Source organism: Haliaeetus leucocephalus, unplaced genomic scaffold, assembly GCF_000737465.1.
Source record: "Haliaeetus leucocephalus isolate CR32 unplaced genomic scaffold, Haliaeetus_leucocephalus-4.0 Scaffold1014, whole genome shotgun sequence".
Taxonomy (NCBI): Eukaryota; Metazoa; Chordata; class Aves; order Accipitriformes; family Accipitridae; genus Haliaeetus; species Haliaeetus leucocephalus.
In genome coordinates, this window is record NW_010973450.1 from 1655442 (window position 1) to 1667940 (window position 12499).

The 12499-nt window shown below is 39.7% G+C and overlaps 1 protein-coding gene across 2 annotated transcripts in view; it reads right to left on the reverse strand.

Moving 5' to 3' along the window:
* Nucleotides 1-296: 296 nt before the first annotated feature.
* The window catches only part of PLCH1 (phospholipase C, eta 1), a 68662-nt gene continuing 56459 nt past the window's right edge, over nucleotides 297-12499 (reverse strand). Inside the window, exons 14-22 of one of the 2 annotated variants that reach the window (XM_010584923.1) lie at nucleotides 11676-11855; nucleotides 11472-11579; nucleotides 10366-10490; nucleotides 9823-9907; nucleotides 8899-9045; nucleotides 8419-8498; nucleotides 6328-6387; nucleotides 5486-5846; nucleotides 297-2410 (exon numbers count right to left, since the gene is read on the reverse strand). In XM_010584923.1, coding sequence (XP_010583225.1) covers nucleotides 297-2410; nucleotides 5486-5846; nucleotides 6328-6387; nucleotides 8419-8498; nucleotides 8899-9045; nucleotides 9823-9907; nucleotides 10366-10490; nucleotides 11472-11579; nucleotides 11676-11855 — 3260 coding nt within the window. The remainder of the gene's footprint in view (nucleotides 2411-5485; nucleotides 5847-6327; nucleotides 6388-8418; nucleotides 8499-8898; nucleotides 9046-9822; nucleotides 9908-10365; nucleotides 10491-11471; nucleotides 11580-11675; nucleotides 11856-12499) is intronic. The other variant, XM_010584921.1, reaches the window with a different exon arrangement.

The window sequence follows — 12499 nt, forward strand, 5'->3', positions numbered from 1 at the left end:
ATGTGCTCGACTTAAAAATGACATACATTACAAATACAAAATGCTACAAATATGCATGCAAATAGTCCCCAGACTACCTCACTTTATAATTTCTAAATCAAATACATACATAAGGATGGAGTATGGTTTCTATTTACATAAGCTTTGACAGGAAAGGGCACATTAAATCATGAGTGAATCACTAGCATAAAATTGCATTTCTAAATAATTTAAACCCTCAAAACAGTATGTCTTACTAAAAATCCTTCATTTCAATGAAATAGTTTGTAAACACTGAAGATGTACATTTATACAATCTACAGTCTCAGCAGGAAATAAATTTCAGGCTTATCATCACTACTGGGTTCCAGCTGCAGAACAGAATCGCGTGCGTACAACTGGTCGCTACAGCCATAGTGCAAAGCAGCGCACGCACCCTCTGGTATTCCTCGGCCCTCCATGTCCTCCCCAGGGAAGCCATTCAAGTACCTGGCTATGTATGAGCCCGTTGAATGCCTGTTGATAACGTGAGGCGATGCTGAAGGCTTGTTCCGAAGGACGACACCCGCTATGCTACCTGTGTTAGAAGATTTTTGCTTGCTGGCAGCCTCCTGCCTCTCCTTGGCACGGCTGGCTATATTTCGCACTCTGCTCTGGCTTCTGGATGAGAGTTTTCTGACCAGTGCCTTTGGGCAGTCTTCATCAATCTGCCTGGAGTACAGCATTTCACGGCTGTCCTCCTGGTCCAGGGACACCAGCTTCCTCAGCTGTTCCGTCAGGGCATCTGTAGAATGTGGTCTCATATTCTTCATAGCAGCAAGTTTCTTGTCTCTCATGCCTGATGAGATAAAGCTCCTACTTATGTATTGATACTTACTTTCAAAATTGCAGGAAATATCCTCTGATGTCAAGTCACCGAGACTCTTGGATTTGCAAGGACTAGTCTGCTTGATGGCTGAATGAGGTGGGAAAGCCAAAGCATTTTTGAGCACCGGTGAGTGTATGTTGAGCTGGGATCTCTCAGAGGCACACATTACATTTTTCTGCTTATCTGAATGATGATTATACAAAAAGCCAACATTTTCACACATTGGAAAAGGAAGCTGACTCCCTGCAGTCCTGAAGTTATCTGAGCAGTCCAGCGCAGCAGCACAGAGCTCAACAGTTGCGCTGTTCCCAGAGGTCCTCTCACCACCATGCCCAGTGTCCTGCTTTTGCCTCAATTTCAAAGGGGAAGCCAACTGGCTCATGTCTTCCCTTTTGTACTCACATGCAGTTACCAAGAGATCTTGAGAATCCCCATGTACTTCTACAAGACTGCTGCTTTCTGAATTTTCACCAGTGAGGGGGTCCACAAGTGTCTCCTCAAAGATGAGGCTATTGGAAGCAAAAGAACTGGCAGACTCAGGGGCTTCCCAGCTTGTTCCAGATTTTGTTCCACATCTGCTTTTGGGATTTGCATTTAGCAAAGAGAAAGGTGAAGGACAAGGAAAGCTAGGCAAGTTAGTTTCTGTACTATTTAACTTTTTCTTGCAAATTAATTCACTGTGGGTCTTACATTCAAAAGCTGGTGTAAGAGTTGCCTCATGGATAATTGTGTACACAGAATACTCTGCAGTCTCAGGGCTGGAGAATATGGTAGTATCTGGAGTTGAGAATAAAGGGGATTTGATGGATTTTGTGGTAGTAAAGTTGTGCTTACAGGGACTGTTAAGATCCGCAGTAAGCATGTGTGGATGTGTAGCTATCATACTGAAGGTCTGGCTGCTAGTGCCATGGAGGTTGGAGACCACAGTAAGATTAGTTTGGTCATCTGTGACATCAAACTGTCCGATCAGAGCCGAGACAGCGCTATCCATCTCGCTCTCATTTGCTAAAGAAACTTCATCTATAAGGCGAGAAATGTCACTGTCCTGCATGATTAAAGTGGAGTGCAAATCAGGAGCATCAGAGCAACTGGTAGAAGAAATACCCGTCAAAGAAAGAGATACTGCCGTGCTTTTCTTGATGATGTCATATTTGTGATTTTCCATCTCTACTTTTTGAGAAAGGGAAGTCCCCACAAGAGTTATTTTCTCCTCCTTAGATCCTTTTGTGTCATCTTCCTTTTTATTGTCTGCACAGTTTTTGTCATGTGTTTTTTCTGCAGAAAGTTCAAAATCAGAGTCCTGCATTAGAGGGACAGTTCCATCAGAAAGATTATTTTCCTGATAGTCTATGAGGTGATTTGTTTCAGCTACACCACTTGCAAAAAGTAAATTTTCAGGTTGCTCCTGTAGAGGTGGTACTAAAGAGTCAACTGTAGTCTCCTTCTGGTCATTCTCCTTAAACTGAGATGCCAAATTTGAAGTATTTGCTGTTTTCTCAGAAGATGGAAAGACAGATTCTTTCAAGTTTGTTTCCTTCTCATTTGTATTGTCATCACTGTTGGCTAAATTAAATAAGAAACATGTTAGTTGCATAGAGTATTGTGAACTGTTTATTAACAACTATTTTGTCCTTAGACAGACAAATGGAGAACGCAAAATCAGGTACAGTTGTGACAGAACTTAATTATGGGGTTGTGCAGGTTTAGTACAAATTATCTGAGTGATATGAGTAAATGGAAAAATACAACTGCAGGCACTTCATTGAAATTTCCTTTGAATGTCTATTACATCAAGCACGTGATGTAATATTTGTTGCAAATAATGTTAATGAGGTACCATATCATAGCTTGCACATGGTATTACCTTCAGCTGTGTTCCTATTCAGATTTGTACTATAAAGAAGCATGGCAATAAAGACAGAACAAAACAGCTCTGTTAAAAAACATAATACTTTGAAACAAGATGCATGCTTAAAAGAGCTGAGTAAAAAGCGTCAAGTAGATGGACTCCAGACTCTTTTATACATGTAATTGTAAAGTGTTACAATTTAAGGATTTCATTTTTGATCTTCTACCAGCACACTGCATTCATGAGAGCAAGATTTTGAATTCCTTGAAAAATATGCATTAGATATTTTCTCCACCAAATCTTCTTACTTGTCTTTATATGCCAAATCCGAGCTCTACGACTCACTTCTAATTAAGCAAGGACTACAGAAGTAAGCTTGGCATAATATATACTGTTTCTAACACATGCTAGAAATCAGGTACCCTAGGAAGAAACAAGAGAAGCCCTGATCATTCATTAACAGTGACTAAACACCCTTGATGGAGTAAGAAGTGTTTCTAATGAACATGCCATTAAATGCTGATCTCCAAACTCTGAAAAGTTCCCCAAGCTTTCCAGTGCTCCTAGATAAGGATGGAAGATCTTCGATTTGTAGATTTTTTTTTTCTATAAAGAACAGAGGAGAAAATGGACAGTGTAATTGGCATAATTCCAACTGAGGCAGTAGAGATATATTCAGCCATAGTATTTTAGCAATAAAGATCTCTGTTGGATGGCCAGCCCTTTCCATTCTTCATGGCATCCAGCAATAATGAACACTTCATCTGACTAGTACCTCCCCGAGGGTGAAGCCACCTCCCAGTCTGAAATATTTGGGCTGAACTTACTTCCTGTGAATACCCTAGCCTATTCCTGTATGTGTACAAGGCTGCGTTGTACCTTTTCTCACCACGATTCAAGGTAAGTGCTTCCACAAAAAAAAGGCCCCAGGTTGCTTTTCTCTATGTCCACCACTGAGCCATGGATGGTCCTGCAGCACACAGAAGGGAAAAGGTCCCTCAAGGACAGGAGAGGACTCTCTGGAATGTCATCTTCTTCATGTCTCATTTCTTTATGTCTAAGGTGGGCAGTCCTACTCCATAGGGGTTACAGAGCAAGCCTTACAGAGACTCTAATGGACAGGATCTAGTCTTCTGATAGTTAGATGGGGCAAGATTCATTCCCTGTGACAGCTTTTTAGGTCATCTCACCAAGGCCTGTGTTTTCCGCAAAGGTTACTTTGCTATAAGTGAATACCTGTGATGTCCAAAAAGCATGGGAGTTTCTTCTAAAAGAATTTTGTGTCTTTGTAGCATCTTTAGGAAGAAATATCAAAGAAATTATTACATCTGTTGCAAAGAATGGCTGAGCTGTATCATCTTCCCAGGCTTATCAAGAGGATCTTTCAATTTAAAATACAGCATTTCAGAGTTAACTTCCTTTACTAGGAATATCCTTTTTCCTATCTACAGTTTCTTCTCAGGGTAGTAGAAAAAGAATGGGTTTAATTTTGCTTGCTGTTTCTCCTAAGTAACTTCTTTTACAAGATGATGTGCATGTTATCTGTTCCTTCAAAACCACTAATATGGGCAAGTAGAGCAAAGGTGGCTTAACAACATGTTCTTATCTGTGCCCAGCAAGTTCTCCTATTTTAGGGTGGCTCCTGCGGCTGCTGGAAGCCACTGCTCCATAGCTGTAAATATTCAGAGCAGAGCAGCATTTCTGTCACACACCCCCCACTGCCCCCCAGCCAAGAGAAGTTTTCAGTGCGTTCTCTGCATCTTGCCAAGGAAGACAAACGGTGCTTCTGGCTGTCCTGCGCCAGCCAAGGAAGAGCCCTTGTGGGGCTAACTGCAGAAATGCTGTGCTGTCAGAACTGACCAGAAGCTGAGGATCTGGCTAGCCCTACAGCCTCATGGGGAGGAGCCATGAGTGCACATGGTCCTCCCAAACAAAACAAAACAAAAAACTGGCCCCAAAAAGCAGTATAGATGCCCTAGACTAGGGACAAGCTCAGGGTCAAGACAGCAGGTCTAATGAATTACAGCCATTGTATTCAAAGCTTCCTAGACTTCTTTAAATATTCCAGTAAATCAAATATTAGGTAGGTCGAACACACTAACTTTGCTGTAGTCATGGGAAAACTGGATTTCAAAACCAGGACTATTATTGCTGAATACACTTAGAAAAAAAGCTGTTTCAAGAACTAAATTGTATTGTGTATCAATAATACAAGAGCAAGATTTTTTCCTAACATATGCTTTCCATGCAAATTAATCAAATTAAGTAACCTAGGTTAAAAGGAGAATATCAAGACTGTTGGATACAAAGTTTAACCTACTTTTACCCCTTTTACATCTATTTGAAAGTCTGCATTAGTCTTTACACACACTATTTCCAAAACCATATCCCTGCATGCTTTTCTTCCTCCTTGAAAATGGGGACAGAAAACCCACCATGCCAGCAGCTCTGTTTCTGTAAGTAAAGGGACAGTAGCAAACCAGAAATTGATGAAGCGTAATTGAAGGTTGGTTCTTAAATTATGAAATTTGGCAAGTATCCTTTTAAGAGCACTTCCAGAAATTATTGTAATTCATTTGCCTAGTTTGGAGAGTAGACAGCTTTCCAGAGTTTCACTAATCAAAGAGTTTAAGGAGCTGTTAAAATACTACAATCTTAAGCATACGTCATTTTGCCCAGTAACTCTTACTTCAGTTGAACAAAACTACTTGCATAGGGACTGCAGAACTGAGTCTTTTAATGGGCTCTTTCAACTTACTACATCAAAAGTAATTTTGGAAGCATCTTACCAGATGTATTTTCTTTTCCTTGGGCATCTTGGGCAGTTTCATCTTCTGGGCATGGCAGTCCTGCAAGGAGATATTTGTCCACGGGCATAGACGCAGGACGTGCTTGCAAACTCCGGCTTGTACGCCTTACAACTCCTTCTCTGTCTTTCAAGTCTACTGGTTCAGATGCACTGTCTTTAATTTCAGTAGCTTCCAGAAAACCCATCTTACTTTTCTTTCTACCTTTTGCTGGTGCACTGGCTGTGCGCCGAAGAATTCGATCACCAATAGATCGCTTCCGTACATAGTGCCCGCTGGTTTCAGCAGAATTATGCTTAGGGTTCTTGTTAAACAACCCTCTGAGTCCTATCAGCTGCTTATTCTGAAAGGAAAAAGAATAACCACAGTTTCGAGTGAGTTCAGACTATTATATAATGAGTACAATGAAAAGGGCTGCTTTCAGAGTATTTATGAATGATGAAGACAAAGTTAAAAACGCAGCAAAGCAAAAATTCACACCAAGCAACTCACATCTACTCTGACCAAAGAACCATCAGCATAGGTCTCCATGAATTCATGCATGTCTGTATTTCTCCTCATTAGGATGGCAGCCTGCCACAATTACAAGAGAAGTTTGCTCAAAGTCTCCTAATCAGAGATGACAAGACTGTAAGAAGTGTACTGCAGTGACAGACTACACATTAACTTGGAGTTTTATGCATGGGCTTCATCAAAGCAATATTCAAATGTTTCAGAGTCTGAATGAAGAATGATGTAAGTTTGGTAGTTGCAAATCATGCAATTAGGAACCATTTGAAAAGTCTGTGCCCAGCAAGTGCAAAGTGCATGCTAATGAAGTCTACCTTTGTGGCTCCTAGAAAGTGCAATATTGTGTAACTGGGATTGAGGATTAAAGGGCTCCACTGAAAGGCAAAAAAATGCAAATACATTTGGCTAATGTTTTCAAGACTGTGATACAAGCAAATAAGGTAATAGTACATCAGCTGTAAATATAACACCTCTACAGCAAATAATTTAAAACTATTTATTAGTCTAATGTCAGTCTCTCTCAAACTTGTCCAGATATCCTCACTTATAAGGATACAAATGTGCATTCAGCCTTTGTTTATACATTAGAAACATTAATATAGCCCGTCATTAAGGCAAGCGTTAGATGAATAGACTAAGTAATAGAGATCAAGTCTCAACGGGTCTTCCCCCCTCTTCTCTTGTCTTCCCTATGAAGCTACTCTTTACTATTTTTCTTGAGTATATTTCTTCTTTGAAGAGCACATGAGCCAAGAGCAATAGCCAAACAGGCTCCCCTACAGACTATCACCAAAACTGTATGTGATTTCACACATATACCCAGATGCGTACAGATCTAGGTATACATTGCAGATGCACTCCAAGCTGTTTACTACTGCTTTTCTTTTTACATTGACTTAGGAGTAACAAAGTCTACCTTGAATACTACAAGCTTTTCTTTGTGCACAGAACATGTGTGGGTCTGGTACGGTCAGTGCTGTTCCCTCCGCTGCCTTGCTGCTGTCCTCCCAGGTGGGAGGAACACTTGCAGAGGCAAGAGCAGGTGAGTACATTGAAACTCTGGTCTCTTCACTGAGACAAGGATGTCGAGAGTAAGATAGATATCTAAGTGATTTACAGAGCCATCATTAGATCATTCAGTGATCTACTAGGATCAGTGAAGACAAAGGTAGTGGAGTTAAGTGAGGATCTGGACTATACCAAATCTCAGCCCCTAGGCCTTGCCTATGTTATTTTCTATCTCTGTTCCACTGAGCTTTCCTTGGGTGCTCGCAGAACTGTGGTTTTACATATTTGACATGACATTCTCTGCGTCCACTCTCAGAAGGGAGAAAGACAGGGCTAACTTCTTTTCAACCTACACCCTTCATAAAGGTGGGGGTGTTTTGTGGGGTTTTTTTGTGTGTTTGTTTTGCCTTTTTTTAAATCGCTACAAAGGGTTATTTTATTTTAGCATCCTGTTGAATATGGCCTTTATTTCTTTGTGCTAGTTATCTCCAATGACGTCTTGTAAATGGTTCACGAAGACAGCTGAAGCAGAAATGCAGAGAAAAAGCACTGTGCTTATACCTTCATTTAAAAAAATGTTTTAAAATTAGTAAACTTGCAGAAAAACAAAATGTATGCACTAAAACCTAAAAGATTTAAAGCTTAAATTAGCTGCTAAAAATAGCTTGTCAAATACCATGTTCTGGAGCAGTTACAGTTCTCAAGATTTACTTCTAAAATAAAATTAGTTTAAACATATTGAAGAAATGTACTTACTGTATCTAGATGTGATAATTATTAGGTGCTAACAGTAAGAACATTCGTAAGGACATGCACACTAAGACTAGAGTAACAGTATGTTATGCTTTCCTTGCTGATCACCTGCAAGGAACCACCCCACACATGCCATAAGCTACATCCCTCTGCTTCCTGAGCACTCTAACAGAAGCATGTCTGTGCTGTTACTGGGGTATCTCAGCTGGAGAGAGCCAAGTGTTTTACTGGACATGGGTGTGCTGTGAATGGGTGTCCTGGCTCAGTGCTCCTCAGAGAAAACACTATGAATAAGGAATTGTGTTTTGCTTCCTTGAACATGCTGATGCTTAGCAGTGTATGTAGATACCTATACAGATACAAATATAAATGAAGACATGAAGTTGAGGGCAATAGAGAATCAGATATTGTGCTTTTTCACTGCTGCATGATCTGAATCATTTGTTTAAACTTTATTACTGATCAGAGCCAGAGCAAGCTAGGCACTGCTAATCCAGTGTACAAAACACCACAAAACTAAGATGTAAGAATCATTTAGAAACCAGATAAATCCTGTGAGGTTCTGTGGTATGTTTAAATCCATTCTTATTAGAAGAATGAAAAAAAAAAAGTCATAGAAGATGTATTTTTCCAGATATACCTACCTTTCCATAGATCTCATTAATGGTTATATGAACAAATATGGATGCTTCTGTCAGTCCTTCTAAATACACATGACGATAACCTAGTAAAACAAAAGTATTACACCACAAATACTCAACAGTTTGCATTTTATGCACAACTGGCAATAACTGTCTATAAAAGTGAAATATATACAGGAAGCCACCTTATGCCTTTAGTAAAACTTATGTTCTCACAGGTTTTCCAAGCCTCCCCAGTACAAATTGCCTCAAAGTTATATAAAAGACACCAGTAGTAATTTCAAAAAGCACAGACACCCAAACTCCTTCAAGTAACAGTGAATATACTACCCTAAGATATCAGGGTAATTGTCCAAGCTCATACATGAAGTCTCAGAGACATAAACACAGATCTTATGCTGATAACCTCACCTTAAACTTTAAGTTCAAAGGTGTTTGCTTTTCGGCTAGATTTCTAAGTTAAGGAAAACAAGTAGGACTAACCAGGCACAAGACTGCTAAAGGCCAGAGTTCTTTGTCCAACAAAGTCTCGTCCAATAGGATCATGGTCCCAAACAAGAAATCGCACCAAAGCTATTTCAGGCATGTGGATGGTAAAAGTGAGTGTTTCCTCCCAAACAGGATTAAACCCTGTAAAATAAACAGAACAAATTTTGGAAAACAAGTCCATAAGCAAGCGCCAGCCTCAATTTTCATGATGCATAGCAAGAGGCATAAGAAACAAGCAGACCAAATACACAGATGAAAACCCATTACTTATTGCTCATCTCAATCTAGGCACTCTCAATCTCCATTATGTAAGTAATTAAAAGTGAGAGATTTGTCTCTTGGACTGCTTTTACAAACAAAATGGTTCTGGTTGCGCAGCTGGCAAGGATACCAAGGCAAGTTGTTGTTTTGCAGAACTATAGTAGGCTAAAGATAGACCAAAACAAACAGGAACTACCTTTTTTCCCCATGGTTTTGCAACTGCCTATGAGAACTGATGGCCACCTCTCCTCCTGCAACAGGATATCCCACTCTGTTATTCATCTCCTTCCCATGAAGGCTGAGGTGGCAGTGAAATTGCCTAGGACATGATTTGTTTTCATTACATTTAAAGTTATACGTGTATTTTATATACATTTAAAAAAAATATATGTATTTGGAACTTCTGCATAAGGGAAATTTAAGAACAATCTAGGAGAAAGATACTGTGGTAAACAGTTCTTTTCCTTCACCTCTAGCTTGTCTGTCTCCCCACACCAGAAATTCTGTCTAGAAAGCAGAATTAATTTGTTAAAATACAATCATTTGATTTCATTAGATAAGAAGCTTTGCAATTTAGAAAGTAATAACATATACTGAATCATTTATAATTACTTAATATTTTACTCTAAGAAGAGGAAATCAGCTAGATTATCTTACCATTGTCGTCAACCACCCTGGTCTGATCTTTACAGCAGTCAACAGGTAACCCAATAATTTCCACCTCAACAAAGGGATCTATTATCTATTTTTTGAAAACAAAGTATTTTAAAAGCAAGCCAATGATACAAGTGAAGGTCAATTTTTAAGAAAATTCATGCAGAGAGTTAATTTAAATTCATATGAGAATTCAAAAAACTTTGATTCGTGTGAATTTTCAAGGAGTACAATCATAGAAAATGGCTTCATGAAGTAGAAATCGATGTAAATCAGTGTATGGTTTGTAGTCTCAAGAGCTATGGCCAGCTATGACTAATTTTCAAAAAAATGAAGTCACCCTCAAAATACAAAACAAATCAGTACTTAAACATCATGTGTAGGATACAGACTCTGTGGGAAAATGTATTATTTATTGACCAAGAGCTTGACAATATCTGAAATTTACTGCTGTATTTAAAAAAGGAGAAAGTTATTTGAGTCACATGCTGCCATGTCACTCCAGGACCTGTCATGGAAGCATTTGTTGGTATCAGAGTATCTTACCTCTCCTCTGTCTCCTAACATTGAGTCAGGAGGCTTAGGTAGCTGCTGTCCACTGATGATTTTCAGAATAAGCTGCTTTTTAGGACTGGCAGGAAGTGGATCAGCAGCGTAGGGATTGAATGTGCCTAAAGATGGCAAGGAATGAGAAGCATAAGGAAAGAGACACACAGAATAAATATCGCCTCCCCCAGATGCGTACATACAGCCAAAACTCGGTCATAAGCAAGTAACAGAGTATGGAGCAGCTTTTCATTAATTTTAGAATTCCATTCCACTTTCTTACAACATTTTCTTACCTGAGCAGCCCTTGTTTATATGATTACAAGACTGAAAGGACCCCTCTAGTAGTAGGGTTTTGCAAGAACCATTTGGGAAAAAACAAAACAAAACAAAACCAAAAGAACCTTTCTTCTGTAAAGTAGTAGCTTCAAAAAACCCAACAGTTATAACCCAGATCAGCACACTGATCATGTTTCTTGCACAGCTGCCCAGATGATAATGAGAACAAGCAGCTAGGGTTAAGCTGCTTCCTGCAGCAGCAGTGCCTGCTTCAAGTACCCACGCTTCCTCTACCATTTCTCAAGTACCTTTCAATCAATGCCACTGCTTCTTATGGCCATATTAAGAAAATTACTTAGAAATATAGGGGCACAATCAGATCCCAAATCCTCAAAGCATGGAATGATTGTCATTGCATAACACTGAAAACCATGGTTCCTGTTCTAACAGCATTTTGAGGACTGAACCAAATCCTTTTAAAGGGAACAAAATAATTCCACTGACTTGCTTGAGAGCTGGACCAAGTCCTGGATACTTGGTCCTGAACCACTGCATATCTTTTCCTACTTTCTTGCAGTTGGCTGTCCTAGTACCCCTTCTTTCTTTAAAGGCATATTAATAAGATGGAGGCCTCAAAAATATATCTATAACAACAGCAAGAGATTGCATACTAGTACTTACACAGTCTAAGCGTTATGAATGTATGGAAATATGAAAGATTCTATATATATTCTTACTTCCCTTTCTTGTGTCTTCACAACTTCACTATGAAAATGCTTTCTAAAAGGCTTGACACTGAAAATAATAAGTGTATAGTGGCACATTACCTTTGCACATCTGCTGAGGTTTGAGGACATAACCACAGTTGCCGTTTACCCTAAATTTTGCTTCATTTAATTGCATCACACGTCCCTCAGTCTGGTAGTTTAGTGCCACTGTTGAAAAACAAAAGTCAGTTGTCATTGATAAAGATAATATTTACTTAGCACATACTCAAGAACTGGGAAGTAAGTTTGTCCTGCAACACCTACCTAACTGGCAACCAACATTCCAGTAAGGTAAAGGATTGAAATTGCTGGAGTCAATCCGATAGGCTGACGGATAGACCCTTGTAAGCTGTTTCTGGTTGTAAAGCATAAACTGTTCGGCCTTCTGCTGCACAGCTTGGTGGGCTCTTGTTTCACTGAATGATAGCACGTTCCCTGTTGATCCTGTGTGTATTGTTAAATCAATAAACAAGTCATAAAGCAATCCCAAGAGATGGGGGCCTGAACTCAGACCTCAGTTACACTGGTATTAATCAAGGGGAACATGAGATTTAGTCCAAAGTTACAACGATAGGTTGTCTTGTCATATGCAAATCAAGTACATCGCATAACTGAAAGGCACCAGTTTCTCCTTCCAGGAGGGTCTTTTGTTCCACCCCCAAGTTTCCAGACTTAAAAGGAAAGCCAAGTGAGAGTTCCAGCTAATTGCTAGGGCCTTTTCTCCTGCAGAACCCCAGACACGACTGCTACAAAGAATCTATAGAGAAATCTACTAATGGCAGTGTGATCAAAACTATCTTACTGAAGAGCTTACAGCCAGGGGAAAGAAGTGCCCAGCAGGGCTCTGATTTCACTCTTGTGCTTGTAACACATTAATAGCAGCACTCAACCCATTCGTCTCTCCTACAAGTTCCTGCAAACTCATCCTTTCTCTAAATAATCCAACTAATCCTTTCCAGTTCATAAGTCTTCCCTCTGAGCTTTTATCCTGTTAGGCAGATCCCCTTTGATCAGTCCTCTGGGAGAAAGACTGACCAGAAGACTTTCCTAGGTGAGAGCACCCAACTTCAAGGGAGCAGTTAGACCAA